Consider the following 21,228-nt stretch of genomic DNA (forward strand, 5'->3'; position numbering starts at 1 on the left):
GCCTGGGAGAGTCACTCCTCAGGACTCTGCTACATCAGCCCAACTCACAACTGACTGCACCAAAGACATGGTACAAAATGAAGCAGCTTTTGAAAATGGGTCAGGAAATCAGCAGACCCTTCTGAGCAGGTGCTGCTTTGCTACAAATGAATCATAATAGACACGATGGTAATTATCATAATAATATCGTCTCCTAGAATTGAGAGAATCGATTTTGCTGACAGCAAGGTGAGCAGTCGGGGTTGGCAGCCCTGGACCAGAAGCAGCTGGTGTGGAGAAGGGAGTACTGCTCCATCGCTAGTCATCTCGAGCAGCAAAGACACATTGGGGTTTTCTGAATAATAGAACCAAAGTTTGGGAGTTTGCTAATTCATATGTGATCTTTAGTAAAGTAGACAATATGATCATGATTTCTGGGCCAAGAAATCATTTCAGTATCCTTTTCCTCCTGGTAAAAACATATCAGATAATGGTGATAAGCCAGGCCCATGTCACACTCTTCCATGCCTTTTCTAGGCTCTACAAGTTATGCGAGCCACCTCCCCCCATGGGTGAAGAATGAAGAGAATCTCCAAGGAACCAGACAAGCAGAAGCTTCTGCAAACCAGGCAGAGGACATGCTAGCTACATATTCTCCATTAAAGATAAAGAAATAGCTTTTTTTTTTTTTTCCCTCTAAATCCTTCACCATGGAGTAACTAACCAGTGTTCGACTTGTACTTGGATATTTGTGCTGGCCACAGATCGGAGGTCATTTGGACAATTTGAAGCTTCACCAACTCATCTCTGTATGTTTTGACACTCACTGTTTATTTTTAGGGTAAAATTCATCCCTCGAATTGATTAAAAAAAAAATCAGAGTTGAACAATGAACCATTGTGCCTCCTTTCCCATTTATTAAAATTATTTGATTGTGTTTATTTCCATCTTCTCTAAATGGGATCGTGTAATCATGGACATTTCCACTTGAAGAAGCCTTTCACTGAAGAAACATGGACATGCTTTCCAAATCCTTATACAGAAATGTTACAGAAAGTGGAGGCTGGGTGCTGTCATAGGGATTCAGTCCCTCACCTGTGTCACAGAAAGTAGTTCATGTGTGTGAGGTGAAGAGCATGTTCTACTCTTTCTCCTAAGGGTTTATTTCTCAGTAAAAGAGAGAAGAGCAGATGGAAGCTTTACCAAGACTTTCTTCCAGCCCCTTCTAGGTTTGCTTTGTGCTTGTGGATTTTTCCAGTAGTCTGGTGCTCTCCCTGGTCTCTGTAATGGCATGACTTCCTTGTGCACTGGGACTGTGCCCCCGATGGCCACGGGTGGGGAGCAGTGGGGACCAGACAAGTTTAGAAGGGTATAGGAGGGGTAAAGGAGGAAACTTAAGCCCATTTAAAAATTCAACCTTTATTTTAGAAAGATACCTAAAATTTCTCACTTTTAGGAAGGCTTTAATATGAGATCTGAGACTCGTAATAGAATATACTATGTTGAGAATTCCTCTATCAAGGTATGTGTATAACAGATGAAAATAAAGCTTTATTTGTTGAACTTATCAAGGACTATTAGAGACCTTGATAACATGTGGAAGCACAAGGTGTGTTCTATTTTCATTCTAAAGTATGTGTAATGATTATCATCTCTATGTTGATAAAATAACATTGTTTTTTAGCATAAGGAATATGGTCATATTGGTTTTGAATCTATAATTTTCAAAGCAATTAAAATGCCCTTACTGTGATTGTGATAATTATATGGATTTAAACTAATTTAGTATGTGAAATGCTTTTAATAACTAAAGTATATACAGACTATTATTGAATTTTAATTTATGAAATTTGATAATGGTTTCAAATGATCATTAAAAACTTCACTGCTAGAAGTTGTGTATTGAATAACAAAACTCCTGTGTTACATGTTTATGAGGTATTCATATACTGGTCAAGCTGATAAAAATTGTCCTTTGTCACAGAAGCACTTAAGATTTTTGCCTTAAGTCCATATATATAATGAGAAGTAAAGAAACAAACTCCAAAGTTTCCAAAGAAAAAGTTGAACACTTTGCATTTAATGGAAATAGGACCTTAACACAAATATCTAGATTAAGTATATCTTCTAGGGATTTAACATTCTGGATATTATTAACAACTGATCCCAAAGGCCCGTGATATTAGTATCTTGTGATTTTCCCATATTGAAAAATTGATGACATTCAATGAAGGCTAAGGAGGGAGCAAAACCGATCAACTATCAACTGTTGTTCATAATGTCATTACTGTTTTCTAATCACCATCGTGGAAGCCTTATTTCTCAGTAGAACGATGAAGAGGTCACTTAAACACTTTGGCCATACTTTGCTGTTTCATGGGATAAATTATCTGCTATTATGTTATATATAAATTAGCATATCTTTAAGGATCTAATCTTTGTATAATAAGATGTGGTTAATATTTTAAGGGTGCAATGTACCATCTATCAGAGTGCTTGGTACTTACTAAATGCTTGAAAGTTAGTAGTCATTTATATTATCATCAGTCACTGTTATTTTTTTCTTATTATAATAAAAACTATAGCTAACAGTCAAGCAATTATTATGTGCCAGACAATACCTCCAAGTGCTTTACCCCATCTTGTTCTTGCTTCACTAATTGTCACAACGACATCACCCCATTTCACAGTTGAGGAACTAAAGCAAAGAAGAGCCCAGTGACTCTCCCAAGTCAGTCACATGATTGACAAGTGGTAGAAGCAGGACTTAAACCCAGCAAGACTGCCTCCTTCATACATTAAGCTCCTCCTTACTAATAGAAGAATAGTACTAATTAGTTCTTAATAAAGCTGGAGTTAGGTGACACATGTTGCCATTAAGTTACGCACTTTATATTGAGGGAAAAATGGATGGAAACATGAAAGCGGTTTTTAGTATGTGAAAATCATAGGATTTCTTAGACATTTACCATTTTGGATACATGTTTTGAGGATGCTGTTGCAGTCTGAAAAAATAGATTCCTCGTCACTGAAGATAACAGTTTTAGATATGTTTTGAAATTTGGAAAAAATATATCCTATAAAATCTGCTGTGATTCCAAAACAGTCATAACAATTTAAAAATGTCCAATGAACGAATGAATAAAGACAATTTTTGAATATCATAATGTACCTCCATGCAACATTGGACATTTAACCAGCCTTGAGTTTTTAGAATGGGTTTACCTACATGTTCACATATTCCTCCCCTTAACCACTCACCTACTCCTCTGTAACTCCTTTAAACATTGCTAAAGCCTACTAACAGTTCTTCTGAGTTCTGCGTTTGGATATTTGCCTCTCTTCCCCTAAAAGGGAAGGTCATGCATAGTTATCTAATATTAAATATTACCAAACTTTATAAAATGTTAACAGAATGAGTAATTTGAAGAGACTAGAGTTTTATATATATTTCCATTACTGTTTAACAAAAAAGAAAGAAAAAGAATATCTGTATGACTTCTAATTATATTGGATATAAAAAGTTGAATTTAGAAGGTAAGCTTTATTTTATGAACAAATATCCTAATCTTAGATGTCTCACAATATTTTCTGTCTCTCTAAATCACATTCATTGAGTGGCTTAAATTTCCTAAGCATTCAGTGGTCACTCTTCTTGCCCCAACAATGTTTAATTTTAAAATGGGCTAATTTCTTGTGATAGTATAATATATATGATATTGTAATGATACTGGTTCTGACTCTATCGATTTAAATTTTGTGATAGTTAACTAAGTTCAGTACGAAATGATATTATCCTTGGCACTAGCTGTAAAAGCCAAGACAATGAATAGTTAAAAAAAATCCTGAGTGGATATTAACTAATTTAAGAAAATAAACTCTTTTGGGGTCACCTGGCTAGCTCAGCTTGTAGAGTATTTGACTCTAGACTTCTGGGCTATGAGTTCAAACCCCACTTTGGGTGTAGAGATTACTTAAAAATAAAACATTTTTAAAAAGAAAGAAAAACTATTTTCAACCCTCTGTGCACATACAACTTTTAGGAAAAAAATAATATTTAGGGATATGAAAGCATTTAGTTAATGTATTTGAAAATGATGTGTTTGTATTTAGTACTAAAGTATTCCCTGATTAGTTCATATGGATCTTTTCTTGCATAGCATGATTTAGGGCAGATTAAAAGGGCATATTTTTATTCATTTGTATTTTAAAAAACCACAATATTGAAGTTTAAAATAAATAACCCTACTCTAAGTCATTTTACTTCACAGGTTATTTTTAAATTTTCTTCACTAGTGGCATTTACTAATATGTAAACTAATGTTTTGTATGTGATTAAATTGCTTCTGAATTTTTAGAAACTATGTTTAATTCTTAAAGACTTATTTTTAAGTGAATTAATATACTAAATTATAGTTTAATTATAATTATAGTTTAATTACTTTCTTACAGCCAATAGTAGTTTTTTCATTAATGTATATATATATATATAAACACATGTACACATAAAAATACATAATTGCCAGTTTGCTGAATGAGTTGTTAGTTGTTCTACTGAAGTATAAAGGCAAAAGCTTTTGAAATGCTTTAGAATTATCTAAAGTTCGATTAAGAAAAATATTCTGTATGCACTCAGATTTTTGAAGTTTTAGTGATAAGCCTCAGAAAATTTTCACCCTACATGAGGCAGAAGAGGTAGGGGAAGTTATGAGAGGAGTCTAAGCCAATAATGGGCTCAGACTAATTCCTTTTACTTATAGTGGCCACAGTCTTCTTAGGTGCTGTAATTTCTGTAATTGTTATCACAGTTAGTCTTTGGTTTAAAATTTTTTTTTACTGCTTCAAACCTTTGCTTTTAACATTGATCTCAGCATTCATATCGCCACATTGAAGATATGGAAGATTGTAGAAGTATGGCCTATGCATTCTCTCATTGTTCCATAGACACATGGCCTACTTAACTCAGGATAGCTTGCTTTTCTCATTGAGAAGAGATATCTGAAGTCTACCAAGATAGATAGATATAGAGATACTGTATCTCTGTATATGTTTCTATATACATATATTTGCTAGTTTTTGTTTTTGTGACATACATTATAGAAATTACTTAGATTCTCATGTCTTGTTTTGGTGAAGAGATGAAATATGGGGTTGTTCAATATATGAAATATTTCTTCTATAGACATTAGATTTGTCTAAATTCACAGTCAGCACACCTGGTAGGCCATCTTCTGATCACTGACAGTACTGTCCTACTCAGTCTGGAGCCAATTTACCTACCTTTGCCATCCAAGAAGTAGCTGATGAAGAATAAAGTTACTGAATTTTCAATTGATATTTCTACTAGAAATAGAAAACTTTGGATACTTGCATGCAGATAACAGAAGAAATGTCCTCCATTCATGTATTCACTCCACAAATATGTTCAAGAATTTACTTTGTAAGAGGCACAGCCAGTGGGCCTCGTTGATGCATTGGCTCTGTTTGATTAGAAAGTCGTTGCGGTATCTCTTTTATAGTTAGTGGTTGCTTGTGTCTTTTACTTGAAATGACATGATGTGTAAGGCAAACCTATTCTAATACCTTGTAGTATATATATTGTATGAAATCAAGAATACTAACTTGGTAAAATGCTTTAGAAGACACATTTAAATTTGAATATCTAATGCCTCAAGCAAATTTATTAGAGTTTCAGAAGAATATATATTTTTGTAACTGCCAAGTAAATGAGTAGATCATAGCTTTTGCTTAAAAAATATTTTTATAAGTATTCAGTTGAGAGTTAGTTCCTTTATGTATTTGAATATAATTTACATTTTACTATTTTAAATAGTAAAGTATTTTACTATAATTTTACTATTTTAAATAGTAAAGTATCTTACTATAATTTTACTATTTTAAATAGTAAAATATGAAGCTTGTTCTATAAATAATAATTCTCTTGAATATATTCATATTTAACATTGTATAACATCCAAAATGTAATGATAAATTTCACCTGAGTGTGTTATTATAGGAGTCAATTTTTCCTTTGTAAAAGATACATGTAACATAGTTTCAATCATTCAGTATTTTGTGAATGGTTAAAATGGTTGAAGTGTATTATGTATTTTATATCATTTAATTTTGTCTGCATAAAAGACTAGAATAGTAGCATTGTATCATTAATGTCAATAATAATAAAGTGAAATGTAGTAAGACTATACCAGCTACTTTGCTTTTAAATTTATTTAACCAATTTCTATTATGTTCTCACCTGTTTGGGAGACAAAAATCCATGAAACACAGACTTTCCCCCCTTTAAGAGATCACAAGCCTCCATAGGAGAAACTTCATATACATATGAAACAAATCTACAAACATGGGCCAAGGTAAGTTATAAAGACAGTAACTGCTAGGAACGGGACAGGAAAAGAAGTTTAATAAAAGCCACAGCATAGGAAAGCTTCCTGGGGTATATAAGACTTGGGCAGTTTCTAGAATTAACCAGCCAATTGTTCAAGATTTATTCAGTACATATTATGTATAAGCCCAAGTCCTAGTTGTCGAGGGTGTTCTAAACACACATAATTCCCAAACTTTGCAGTTAAAGAACTTGATATCTCTATTTTACAACAGTGATAGAGCATCATAGGGGCACCTGGCTGGCTCAGTCAGTGGAGCACGCAACCATTGACCTCAGGGTCCTGAGTTAGGGGAGTTGAAGCCTCATATTGAGGGTGGAGTTTACTTAAAAAAGGAGGAGGAGAAGGTGGAGGGGGAGGAGAGAGATGGGGAGGGGTGGAGGGGAAGGGGGAGGAGGAGGAAAAGGAGAATTAGGAAATTCCAATGAGGAGTTTGAAAAATGTAGATGTTGTTGATTGTGGGGGCAACTTCAGAAAAGTAAAAAAAAAAAATAATCATTGAAGGAAACAAAAATCAATAGCTAGATTTTACTTTTTGGAGATTGCTGCTATTCCCTGAGATTGTAGAACTTCATATAGTAATAAGAAAAATATGGAATCAGCAAGCACAGGCAATTTGTTTTAGGACAACATTCCAGACACTGGTATTCTAGAGATGCTATTGAGACATACACAAAGTATTTTGTAGCCAAAATATGCTTAAGACACATGGAATTAAACATGTGTTTTTATCATGGGATTTCTCTCACCTTTTAATACACTTAAGAAAATCATGGCTTTGGTCGAGAGGGATGCTATGCTATGTTTTCCAAACTTATTAGAGAGTAGGACATATTTTATTAAAGACTTGTTGTGGAGCCTGGGTGGCTCAGTCAGTTGAGATTCTCACTCTTGACTCTTTTCTCTTCCTGGAAAGTATTTTGAAATATACTAAGTTTAGGGTTTCCCAGACTGACATTGATTGGTCATTTGAATATGATCTGAATGTAATAATACAAATATCTCACTGATTGTTTAAGGTAGGTCTTGATAACATGAGTGTCCAAGTCACCTCAAGATTCCTTGAGATCAGGAATTTTCCAGAGGTAAGTGTGGGCCGTTCACTATTAATTAAAGAGGATACATGGGAGGAAGTTTAAGCATAAGACTGTCTAGAATGTAGCAAGTCACAGAGTTCTTAGACTCCCTGCCCTTGACTCACTATGTTGTGTTTATTTAGGAGAGATCTGTGAACTCTCTGTCAGAAAAGTGATAAAATATATTATTCCAGGGCTGTGCACTCCAAGAAAAAATGCAGTGGTCACCACATGATATAATAGTGTGTTCTGTTTAGGGCACATTAGTTCAGAAGGTGAAGACAAGTGAGGGTATAAAAGATGGTCAAAGAATGAGTAAGGACGTTTGGGATTGATGGCCAGGAAATATTAGGTCCACAAAAACTGCTGCTGCTCTAATTGTCCACATGTGGATTCACTGTTGAAACTGCCTCAGAGGTTAGACATGAGGATGTTACCTCACTTTAGCGATGGGGGATCTGGAAACTATAACCAAACATAGAGAAAATAAGTTCGATGATGATATGAGAAGAGACTTTTATATGCCCTTTGAAAAACTTATTTGAATTGCATAAAATGTTAGTTGGAAGTTTAGTGAGGATAAGCTTTTTTCCCCCCACTTTTTAAGATTGAAGTGAAATTCACATAGCATCCAATCAACCATCGTGAAGCACACAATTCACAGACATTTAGCATATTCACAGTGTCGTGAAGCAGTCAGTCTAGCTAATTCCAAAACATTCTCATCACCTACAAACAATTTTATTTTATTAAACTTTTATTTCAAGGTAATCATAGATTGACATTTTTTCACAAAATTGCAAAAACAGTTCAATGGAAGAAGGGTAGACTTTTCATCCAGTGGTGCTAGGACAACTGGACAGCATTGGCATAAAAATGATTCTTGAACCCAACATTACACCTCATACAAAAATTAACTCAAAAAAGATCATGGGCTCAAATGTAAAACATAGAATTACAAATATCTTAGAAAAAAATATAAAAGAAAATTCTCAGGATCTGGGGCTAGATAGAGTTCTGGGTCTTGACACAAAAAGCATGATCCGTAAAAGAAAAAGTTGATAAATGAGACCTTATTGAAATTTAAAACTTTTTTTTCTGTTTTAAGCCCTAGTGAAGACAAAAAAGACAAGTTACAGATTGGGAGAAAATAGTTGCAAACTACATATCAAACAAATTAGTGTCTTAGAACATGTAAAGAATTCTGCAAGCAGCCAGTTGCAAAAGGTTTCATACTGTATGATTCCATTTACATAGCATTCTTGAAATGGCATAATTATAGATATGGAGAACAGATTAGAGAGCAGGAAGGAAGGAAGTGGGTATGTCTATTCATAGTCAACAAGAGTGATCTTTGTGATGATGGAGGCTTCCCCCACTTGACAATATTAATGTTGATATCCTGGTTGTAAAACTCTATTTTTTTCAAGATACTACTTTTCAAGGAAACAGGATAAATGTGAGATTTCTCTGAATTATTTCTCAGAACTGCATGTGAATCTACAACAATCTCAAAAATTTCTATTAAAAATATAGAATGAGTTTTAGATGACTTTCAAATAGTAGTTGATAGGTAGCCTTATTGGGTGCCCAGGTGGCTCATTTGGTTGAGTGTCCAACTCTTGATTTCAGCTTAGGTCATGATCTCAGGGTCATGAGATCGAGCCCTGCATCATGTTCCACACTGGGCATGGAGCCTGTTTAAGATTCTCTCTCTCCCTCTCCCTCTGCTCACTGGTCCCCACTTGTGTGTGCACACATGCACTCTCTCTCTCTCTCTCTCTAAATGCTACATTTTCAGCATCGTCTCCATTAATAGTTACTGTCACAATGTGTGTGGTACAGTTTGTCAGACTGTGAGTATGGATCCATACACACAGCTGGAGAACATTCTGCAACATCACCTTTATAGCCAGTTTCTTCCTCAAGCTCCCGAACTAGTATCAGTAAGGAAAATGAAATCACATTTTAAGAAAGTGGCTAATAAACATAGTGATTCCCTTCTTTATTATTCTTCCCTTCCAGCATTCATTCATTCAGAGAGTCAACTGCTCAGATTGAGCACCCACTCTGTTGCCCTTGAGCAGTGCATATTTTAGATGTGTGGCAAACCCATGGCCAGGTATACAATCTAGTGCTCTGATTTAGAGGCCTACTCCAGCCGTTACTAGCTCTGTAACCATGGACAAGTTACTTCTTTGACCCTCAGACTCCCAGAGCTGTAAAACTGTAGTAACAATACCACTTACTTCACAGGGCAATAGCATGAATTAAATGAAGTAACAGAGGTTAAGAATTTAACACTGAGCTTGACACTTGGAAGCACTCTAATGTTCACTAGGTAATAGAACATTATTTGTATGAGGTTGAGCTAAGATAAAAGTAGGACGAGGGTCTCCTGGGTGGTTCAGTCGTTAAGCATCTGCCTTCAGCTCAGGTCATGATCATAGGGTCCTGGGATTAAGCCCCACATCAGGCTCCCTGCTCAGCGGGAACCCTGTTTCTCCCTCTCCCACTCCCCTGCTTGTGTTCCTCTCTCTGTGTCAAATAAATAAATAAAATATTTTAAAAAGAAAAAAGACAAAAGTAGGAGGAATGACTACAGAGATGTTTTCTTCAGACAGATGGCTTATTTGGCGAAGAGAGAGATGAGAGTAGAGGGGTTAGCTGCAGTTGGAAAGCATGGTGTTCCCTGTTAAGGAGTTTGTAGTTTATCTTGTGGGCTGTGGTGAGTATTTGGAAATTTTCAAGCAGGTAAACAAATAGATGATCAAAAGAGTTAACATATACAGCAGTGCAGTTAGGAGGCTGTTACAATGATAAAAATAGTTTTTCTCAGAGTGGGATTCTCAGGCCATATTCATCAGAATCCCTGGAAGGATTATGCTCAGGGATTTCTTTCTTTTTCCTAATTAATTAATTAGTTAATTAGTTAATTAATTAATTTTATTTGAGCGAGAGAGAGAGCACAAGTGAGAGAGCCGAGCAGTGGGAACAGCAGAGGGAGAGCAAGAAGCAGGGTCCCCACTTAGCATGGAGCTCAATGTGGGGCTCCATATGAGGACCCTTAGATCATGACCTGAGCTGAGGCAGATGCTTAACCAGCTGAGCTACCCAGGCACCCCAGTGACTTCATTTTTAATAGACTTTATAGGTGATTCTTTTTGCACACTTGGGTTTGAGAATTCTGGTCTAAAGGAGAAAGGATGGAATTCTTAACAAAAGAGTATCAGCGATAACAGAGAAGAGGGGAATTTTGAGAAATATTTGAGGAATAAATTAGCAAGATTTGTTCATCCATACGATGTAGGGAAGTAAATTAAAGAAAAGAATTAAGGATGTTGCCAAAGTTTCTAGCTTGGACAGTTGACTAATGGAGATCTGAGGATAAAATTCTGGAACACTAAAATTTAAGCAAAAGAAAAGATGCTGTGAATTAAATCCAAAAGAAATATTTGAAGTGGTTGGGAGGAGATTCAAGAAATTGGGTGGTCATGGAAGTCATGAAAATAAGAGCTCAAAAAGCGAATTGTCAAATGATTCCAGGATCATGAATATGATAAGAAATGAAAAGGGCATTTTGCCCTTGAATTATTTTTATTTACTTTTTTTTTTTTTGCATTTCCTTTATCTTTAGTTGCAAACATCTTACAAGCTTTTTTGTAAGATCAAGAAGTATATGTATTTTTTTTTAATTATAGTAATTAACAATGACACCAAGAGCACCTAGTGCCTGGCATCATTACCAACATTAGATGATATTTGTGTTAGTCCAGTTCTTTCCATATAAGTAATAGAAACCAAAGTCTGACTGGTTTTAATGCCAAAACAAAACATAAAAAAGGTGAAGCAAAGCTGATAAATGCTGTAGGTGGATCTGTGGGGCAGGACCAATTTCCAGGGTTAAAATAATGTCATCAGAAATTTCTCATTACCTCTTGACTTTGCTTTCCTCTGTTTTAGCTCCTTTCTCAGACCAGCTCTACTTTAATGACCGCAAACTGGTGACCAACATCACTAAGCTTTTATTTCATAGTTTACCAATACCAGCAGAAGAGAACTTACCAAAATTGCCTCAAAACTCCTGCTTGCTTCTGATTGGTCTAGTCAGAGTCATGTGACTTCCCCTAAACTAATCCCTAGAGCCAAGTAGATGCTTCTGTTGTGGGCAAGGATTACATCCTCTGTCTCCTGATTAAGAGTAGGAGTTGTCAGAGGATTCTCAAAAGGAAATCAGAGTGATATTACCGGAAACAGGAATGAATCCTGGGCAGACATAAACAACAGATGGCCACAGAAGTAGTACTAGAATATTCATGTGCCAATTTTAATTACATGCTTTATCTTGTGTTGACATGTTTATCAGGATATTTCCACTTATGTGAATTTCCTGGTCTTTTAAACCTAAAATAGGAACGTGGTAGTAGTAGTAGTAGTTATCTTTTTTAAAAAGACTTTATTTATTTATTTATGTGACGCAGCGAGAGAGAGAGAGATCACAGGTAGGCAGAGAGGCAGGCAGAGAGAGAGGGGGAAACATGCTCCCTGCTGAGCAGAGAGCCTGATGTGGAGCTCAATCCCAGGACTCTGGGATCATGACCTGAGCTAAAGGCAGAGGCTTTAACCCACTGAGCCAGCCAGGTGCCCCAGTAGTAGTTACCTTTAAAAGAGATACTTGGTTTAGAAGCCAGGTTATAGTAGGTTATGTATGGAGCAGATGTGGAAAACAGTGCAACTATAAATGTTTGTTTTTGTTTTTGTTTTTGTTTTTGTTTTTGTTTTTGTTTTAGTAAAATTCATAGAAAAGAAGGGTACCTGGGTGGTACAGTCAGTTGAGCGTGAGACTCTTGGTTTTGGCTGAGGTCATGATCTCAGGGTGGGGAGATCCAGTTGCTCATAGGGCCCAGGGGTTTCTGAGCTGGAGTCGGCTTGAAACTCTCTCTCCCTCTTCCCCCAAAATAAATAAAATCTTAAAAAAAAAATAAAGATAAAAATAAAATTGGTAGAAAAAGAAAGGGAGAGAGCCGGAGCTATAGTTTCAATAAGGGGCTGTGTAGGGGCACCTGGGAGGCTCAGTTAGTTGAGCCTCTGACTTGGTATCTGCTCAAGTCATGCATGATTTCAGGGCTGTGGATCCAGCCTTAGGTTGGGCTCAGGCTCAGTGTGGAGTCTGCTTGTTCCTCTCTCTCTGTTCCTCCCCCTGCTTGTGCTCACACTCTAAATAAATAAATACGGAAATGAAATCTTGGGAAAAAAAGAGATTATGCAAAGTGAGTTTTTTGTTTTTCAGCTTGTAGGCAAGGGATCATTGGACAATTCTCTATTGAGAAAGAAAATGCTTACGTTTTGTTTTGTTGGTTTTTCTCCTCCCGCCATGGAGTTATTAGGTAAAATGTTTTTCACAATTAGGGTATGTAAATACACATGTCTTGGACTTCTTTTATTTGGCTTTGACCCTTAGAGATACATTACTCAATTCTAAGTTTCTAGTGTGATGTTAACCTTGGTAGAGATCATGTTTTGTGGGAAAATGGGTTCAGGAGTACGAGTAAACATTTGGCAGATTGATGATCTGGACATGACCTCCATGTTTGTATCAGACATCCTCTAAATGTTGAAAATGACAATATGGCGATCTAAATGATGCAGATTAATACATTTAAATGACACACATTTTTGTCTCCAGAATGAAAGCATTCTTTTTTTTTTTTAAAGGTTTTATTTATTTATTTGACAGAGAGAAATCACAAGTAGATGGAGAGGCAGGCAGAGAGAAAGAGAGGGAGCAGAGAGCCCGATGCGGGACTCCATCCCAGGACCCTGAGATCATGACCTGAGCCGAAGGCAGCGGCTCAACCCACTGAGCCACCCAGGCGCCCCGAATGAAAGCATTCTTAAAAAGTAAACAGTAAAGAAGGTCTTTGGCACACTATTTTGAATTCAAATCTAAACCGTGGATGGAGTGTGTAATTCTGAACTTATCCTTGACCATTGCTTTTGGAATAGGATAAAAAACCAGTACCTGATGATTATTACCAGGGTAGTAATTCACTGCATAAGTTAAAAAGTAAGAGTGGCCTTGAATTTTAACACCAAAATCCAGAAAGAAATGTATCTTGTGCACTCTGAGTGAAAGAAGATGAAAAGCCATTACACAGTGTTTTCACATCTGACGTTATAAATCACAAAAACATGAAAGAGGCATTGCCTGCAGCTTTTCTCAAGCCTCTCGGATACAGTTCAAGCATCTTATGGAGAAACTTTAACCCACTGTCACTTTATTCTTCCACCAAAGGAGAAAAGGGAAAAGACTGTCATCAAGTTTCATTTTTCCCGGGACCATTTCATCAAAGTCTATGAGATCACACAACAGAGTTATGAGCCGCCTGAGCCTAGGGCAGCAGACAACAAATGATGCCTGATTCTTCAAGGCTCAGGCTCAGGCTCAGTGTGGAGTGAGGCTCAGTGTGGAGTCTGCTTGATTCACTTGTAGGGAAGAGGCAGAGTGAAAAGTTATCTGGAATATCTTATATGAGCATTTATATGGACATTAATTAAGGGAATGGTTGAAAAAAATCAGCTGTTTGAAAAAACTGAAAACATGGAAACTTGACGGCAGGCAAACTCTGCCAGTGTTCATAGGAACCATTTGAGATGTTAAAGTTGAACCATGCCTCCATTTCCAAAATCATCATTATTATTATGTTTAAACATAAAGACAATGGAAAATCTCAGAAAGGAGATGTATAAGGAGATTTTCTACATTTAAGGTGGTGCTAATTCTATGATTGACAGAAGGAATGTTGCTGATCCTGGCTGAGTGTGGGGGGCCCAGCAGGCGGTAGTAACCCTGTCTCTTATATCCTGCCTTCTGATGTTTTGACATCTGGGGCCTTAATGGCCCTAGAAGAACTGTAACACACAGCATCTTCACTTCGTGCTGCTGAGTGGGGTTGGGGGTGAAGAGCCAGCAAGGGCTGACTGCTCTGTACTGGGCAAAGCAAACCAGATGGTAGAGAATTTCAAAACACTAAAAATGCATCACAAGTAAGAAACTATCGGGAGTAGTGGCAATACCCCCACAAAAGCCTTTCTTGTCCAAATGATAAAAAAAAAAAAATTTCATTTCTGAGTCTTTATCAAATACACCCAAGACTCTGCCAAAGGAAGATAAAGACTTTTCTTTCCTTCCCTCTTTCTAGAGACCTTGAAGAGCCCAGAGGAAAAGCTGATTGGGATGAATTTAAATGAAGTCCTTTCTCAAGGCTAGAAGATGGTTACTAACCTACTGCATGATCCTTAGAGTCTTATACTTATAAAATGTGCTCAGTGCCCACTTGTCCTAAACCAATATTTTATATAAAAACTTTAGGCCTTTCAGAGTAAAAATCAAATAAAATAAGGTTGTGTATCTTGTGCATGTTATTTCATGTAATAACTCTTAATTCCCAGATTTTATATTTGCTGTTAGAACCAAATTTCAATTTCCTTTTATGCTTATAAAATAATATAATTTTATGCTTAATAATAGTGTTGGGGTTATAAATCAATAACAAAAACTCACTGTAATTTTTATTTTTGAATTGTGAAATTCTCTCAACTCTCTCTTATCAGGTCAGCTGATGGGCTTGTGTTTGAGTAGTCTGTTATGTAACTGAATGTGTCTCTCCAAAATTCTTATGTTGAAACCTAATCCCCAGTGGGATGGTATGTGGAGGTGGGGGGCTTAGGGAGGTGACTAGGTCATGAGGGTGGAGCCCTCAGGGATGGGATTAGTGCCCTTATCAAAGAGACTCAGAGAGCTTTCTTGCTCCTTCCGCCATGTGAGGACAGAGTGAGAAGATAGCCATCTATTAACCAGGAGGCCAACACTTACCAGGAATTGAATTTGTTGCCTCCTTGATCTTGGATGTCTCAGTCTCCAGACCTGTGAGAAGTACATTTCTGCTGGTTCTAAGCCACCCATTCTGTGGTATTTTGTTAAAGCACTCTAAAAAGACTAAGACACAGATCTACTTGGTCAGGGCCAGACACACAGGAAAAGCCTTGCACATTACTACAACAGTTCTCATATTGCCCATATTTGTTGGTCCTTTAGGAAAATAGTCTATTTTGCATCTTCACACAGAAACTGTGGAATAGTGGAAAGAACAAACATACATACATACATTTGATGCGAATTGTTGGCCAGCAGTCTGTACCACCGGCTAATCAGATACTTTGGCCAAATCTCCCTCTTTCACAGTATGATTGTATAAATTGACTAAAATACTTAAAGTCATTCCTGGCACATAGCAGCATTAAATACATACTCCTTTGCTATCATACAACCCTTCTCTCTCTCTCTCTCTCTCTCTCTCTCTCTTCCCTCCCCCCACCCCCCAGTGGTACTTTCATTTTTTTGTCAGTTTCTGAAAGAGTAACTTTTATCCTTATTTATTCCTGGGTGAGGGGTGTTTTCAGGAAATACAAACTTTAAGGCTTCTTATTCTAAACTTTCATCCAGTGGCAACTAGTTTCTAACTGCCTGTTTATCAAAAATGTCCAGACTATCAACCCTGCTCATTTTAGAGCTCTAGTTATGCAGTATTAGCAGTATTTTTTTCTATTTTTCCCCATAGTTAAGTTCCAGTACAAGAGGTAACAACAAAAGTAGGTTCTGCCTATCTGAAAATATTTATGCTTATTCATGCTGTTCCCAGTGCAAGGGTTCATTTATCTCCTAGGATGTGGCAGATGGAGCAATTGCTGCTGACTGATTTACGGAGGAATTCTGAGTCAGTCATGAACTTGGCTGGGCCTTGAAAGGTGACTATGGTTTTGCTAGTTGTGGTTAACAAGGAACAACAGACAGGGTTTATGCTAAGATGTTCAGAAAATATAAGAAAGTATAGCTCTGGTAGAACAATGTTGCATTGACTATGGTCATTATGTTCTCTTCTGTAAGGGCCCCTGAATCAATCTTTGCTAATAATGACATATGAACAACAAGACATGGTAATAAGTAAAACCAAAAATAGAGCAGGCAGCAAGGTAGTAATGGGGACTAGGAAGGCACTGTAGGGGTCATAGAGAAAATATACTTCTACAAAAACTCTCTTCAACCTTTGTTAAATGCTTTCACTGTAAAAGCTGTAGTTTTGCTTGGAAGAAATCGTCTCTTTAGAGATTAATATCACCATGATGGAATCTGCTTTAAACACTCTTTTAAAAAAATCTAGAATCAGCATCCAAATTGCATGACATTGCGCAATGTTCTTCAAATATTATAATCATTAATACAGATGCATTTTGCTGTAAACATTTCTGATATACAAATACCCTAATTTATAAATACACATATATATTTATATTTATATGAGTAAATTTATAGAGAGATAGCTAGAAAGAGAGAGAGAGGGAAACAGAGAGGGAGAAAGCAGAATTAATTTTTTTAAAAAGTTTGGCCACTTTTTAAAAATTCTGAGTATCCCCATTATGATCATTTATATTTACTAGCATATCCATACATCCATCAGGTGAGTTAGAATTCACAGCTGGTAACAGTGAAGTTGACCATGACCTCTGGAAGGCAACATTGTCCAGGGGAAAGAACACAAGAGACTTGACTTGTAGGCTGAGGTCCTCTACTGAGTAGAGTCACCCTGGGAAAGACCCTACATGTTTTAGGGCCCTGTTTTCTCATATGTTGAATCAGAGAGTTGGATCAAATTAAATTTAAGATAGCTTCTGTATAGTTCTAAAACTATATAAAAGAAAGTGATCAAAGTTCAGGAATCCCAAATGGGAAAAGAAGATGAAGAAATGCTTCCTAGAGAAGGTGAGAATAAACAATGAAGGATACACAATGGAAATCAGTCATGTTGAGTTTGCAGTCCTGGGGGAGCCATCCAATCTACAATAAGTCTATAGGTATCAAAGTTGGGAAATGTGGAGACTTTAGAGGAATAAGTGGTCTAGTTTGGTTAGGATAGGAAGAACAGGTAGAGAACAGGTTTGAACATGCAGATTGGAACCATCAGTTTATTTATTCAGCAAGCATATATTAAGCACTTACTAAGTGCCAGACACTATCCTACCATAAGATACAAGGGTGAGTAGGGTAGGCAAGGTTCTTTAGGGAAACTTATAGTCTTTTGGGGGAAGAGAGACTATTTAACAGCTATGCTAAGAAAGCATATGATAAGAACAGCTAATGCAGTCTGGAGTATGAGAGTCTTTGAAGATGTCATATTCAATCTGAAACCTAAAGATTGAGTCAACGTCAGCCAGATACTGCTTGGAAGACTGTTCTAGGCTGCGAATATCTGCCTTCCCTAACCCTTGATGTAGCATGGGTGGTTCAGTGGTAGAATTCTCGCCTGCCTAACCCTTGATGTGTAACTCCTATCATCAAATTGTGGGCCGTATGTCCAGAAACCAGTACAAATGGGTTACTGGCACTCCAAGCAATTGAAATTATCATGCAGAACAAGTTTGTTTACCATCCCTGGTCTAGGAGATATACCAAATAGAGCCTGGCATCTCTTCATTTTCAAATACAAAAGTATACTTACAATTTGAAAGACCTCACGAACAGTATTCGTGAAAATCCACAAATAGAACATCAATTTATTCATTCGAGATTAGCCAAATTTTAATAAAATAAGATAATTTTTAAAAATACATGCAACGTGTGATTAGACAGCTTCTGATTCTATGTTCAGTGTTTGATGAGAACCCAGAGGGAGGAGGCTATAAATTTTAAGCTGTGAGTTTCTTTATCAAGATTAACCTGTTGATGTATATAATGAGAAAGTCTAATGGTTGGATTCATCAAAGGCTACAATTTGACAGGGAAAATAGAATTATTGACAATTGTAACTAAGGGTATAGGCAACATAGAAAAAGACAGAAAGCCAGAAGGTTGCTGACCAGTGGGCGAAAAGGAACTGACAATTTCAGTAAGTTTAAAGAATTCATTGGGAGTGAGGGGAGACAGTGAAGGTTCCTAGGGAGTGGGATACTGAAATGTGAATGTCAGAAAGGGGGATGGAAGCTTTAGGGTGTAGTCATGGGAGTGGGAGCTGAAGGAAACAGGAAAAGCAAGTGACTGTGAGGCCATAATTTTGATTGAATGCTCCCATCAATATTTAAGTCATCTAGGATTATAATGGGAATAAGAGTCAAATCAAAACTTTAAGCCTTAATGCCAACCTTTTTAAAAAACATGGGTAATTTTTACCCACTTGGGAAACAAAAGGGAAGTAAAACCCAATAACAACTGCAATAATCCATCTGAAAGCCTTGGGATGGAGGAGGAATAAGAAAATATTTAGAAGTGATAGTGGCAAGCATAAGGAATAAAACCACCTTCTCCAGGATGACGATGTGTGGAGGAGGAGAGGCAAGGTGAGGCAGTCGGATTGAAGAAGAGTCGGATTATACCATAAGTATGGTGTGAGTCTAAGACAAGGAGATTTGAGGGTGTAAGGTGGGCACAATGGAAGGAAATGGAAAGACATAGTCAGGGGGTCAAAAGAACAAAGATGGGCTTGGAAACCCAAGGTCTAGGATGACAATTCAGAATTGTGAAGGGGATGGAAAGGCTTGGACCTATCATAGTGGTGAAAGGTGTCAGGGATAAAGGCCTTGGTGTTATCAACTGATCTCAAAACTCTTACTAGAACCTGGTTGAAGAGATGTTTCCCTGTTGATGCAGGCAGGAGTGCTCATTTATACCTGAGTCCAGACAACAGTCTCTGTCCTGGAGCTGAATTCTGACTTAAAAGCTCAGCAGCTTTCGGTGGAGAGGTAGCATCACCTGGGCTGAGCCACCACAGTCTCCCTCAGGGTTTTTCTATGACACACAATAGGCTTACTGGAAAAGGAGTGGCACCTTATTTGAAGATTACCAGGCCCAGGGTCAGGGTTGGCATTAGCTAAATCAGCTAGAGTTCTCAGGTTTATCCCAGTTAGAATTCAGGTCTGGTCTCCATGCTCAGCATGGAGCTGGAGTGGAAGCCAAATTGACCCTGCATGATAGATTGGGAAGTCTGGAGTGTAGAAAGAGAAGCTAAACTGTCCTTCAGCGTGTCCTTCAGGACTTCCTGTAGCCATGGAAAGCCATTCATACAGGAACCAGAGCACTGCCATATCTGGCAAGAATTCCTTAAACAATTCCAAGGGTATCTCCTTGTGATAACATGACTGGGTGTGATGAAGCAGGACAAGACCCATCCAATCATGCCTGTGAACACGTTGAGAATGAAGCCACTTGAGTGCAAGCCCTTTGAAGATAATTTGTTCGACAGTATATGAATGTCAGCAGGTATATGGTACCCACCAAAAAGGAGTAAGTCCATCCCTCCTCTGGGAAATGAAGCCTGAGGTGGACACATTTGACCTGTCCTCCTATCTGCTTTCAAGAGCAATCTGAAGAGGTTGTGCTCTTCCATTTTGTAAGCTGGCTGACAGACATCTCCCTACCCCTTTAAGATGAGCTTCACCACCTTTAAGATGAGCTTTCCCAAGGACAAACTAGAACATCTTAGTGAGATGAAATAAGGGTCTGGGTCAGGAAAGGTCCTCGACCACCAAATAGGATGGATTTCTGCGTTCCAAAGTTCAATTGTATCCAAAAAAACTTCTGGTAGCCAGAATTCTGACCCATTTTAAAATATTTCCATCAAATGTGTTAAATACACTTTATATATATAAAGTTAAATACCCTTTATCTCATACAGAAATTTTTCCTGAATTTAATTTATATGCCTCCTTCCACCTATTCTTAATCATTTTGACCTAATTCTTCTAGATGCAGTTAAAGCCTATTTCCTCTACTTTGATAATTAGAAAAATTTCCTCTAGGTAGGTAATTTGAAAAAAGAAAACACTGCCAACATTTCCTTCCTAGACTGCACATCTTTAGTTACCACATCTTTTAATAGTGTGAATGAAAATTCAAATGGAAAACTCAGTAAACATGTAATATTCTTGAGTTAACCTCAGTTTACCTCTGATGCTTTACTCAGTCTCTGTTTTTATAATGTCAGTTAACTTAACAACTTAACAAAAATCAGTTCTAATTTCTATCAACTCTCAGCAAAGTTGATACGTTAAAGCCCATTGGAGTTAGCATTTTGATGACACAAATTCAAATGTCATTTGATACTTGACATGAAAATTTATATAATGGGTTTTCCTTTTCCTACTCCCTCTTACAAAGCTATTTATTTTGAAGTCTTTGGGGGTTCTCAGGCATGCGTTTTTTCCATACTCCAAAGCTAAGAAATGCACTAGGATTGATGTGCTTTTTGGAGACAATTCTTTTCTAAAGTCTGGTTTTATCCAAGAATTATTTGCTCCATGAAGCTGTAATCATGAAATACTTTTTCCAATAAAAGTCCTGCAGTAATATATCAGGAGCTTTACAACAGTTTATTACTACAGAAAGAAGTCGTTTAAATCCAATAAAGCACCATCCTCATTTAACCTCTTTTATGAAGAGATGAGCTTAGCTATTATGAAATATATTTCCAAGTTTGGCCTTAAAAACAATTATGCAAAGAAATAAAGATTCAGCATTGGGTAAGAGCATAGGATTTGTATTTAGAAGGTTCTCTGTTCATTTATTTACTAGGCTGCCTAAACTTGGGAAAATTAACTGTTAACTTCTCCCATCTGAGAAACAGAGGCATATGGGGCACCCAATGGTGCTTGTAAGGAATAAATGGCAAATGTATATAAAACACCCAGTCCTGCAACACTGCAAGCATCTACAGATGGTA

The 21,228-nt window shown here is 37.1% G+C and overlaps 1 protein-coding gene across 1 annotated transcript in view; it reads left to right on the forward strand.

Annotated features, from left to right (window-relative positions):
- The window catches only part of PREX2 (phosphatidylinositol-3,4,5-trisphosphate dependent Rac exchange factor 2), a 187,643-nt gene extending 181,459 nt beyond the window's left edge, over positions 1-6,184 (forward strand). Inside the window, exon 31 of the mRNA XM_059395513.1 lies at positions 517-6,184. Coding sequence (XP_059251496.1) covers positions 517-562 — 46 coding nt within the window. The 3' untranslated portion in view covers positions 563-6,184. The remainder of the gene's footprint in view (positions 1-516) is intronic.
- The last annotated feature ends 15,044 nt before the right edge of the window (positions 6,185-21,228 follow it).

This window comes from Mustela nigripes, chromosome 3, assembly GCF_022355385.1.
Source record: "Mustela nigripes isolate SB6536 chromosome 3, MUSNIG.SB6536, whole genome shotgun sequence".
Lineage (NCBI taxonomy): Eukaryota > Metazoa > Chordata > Mammalia > Carnivora > Mustelidae > Mustela > Mustela nigripes.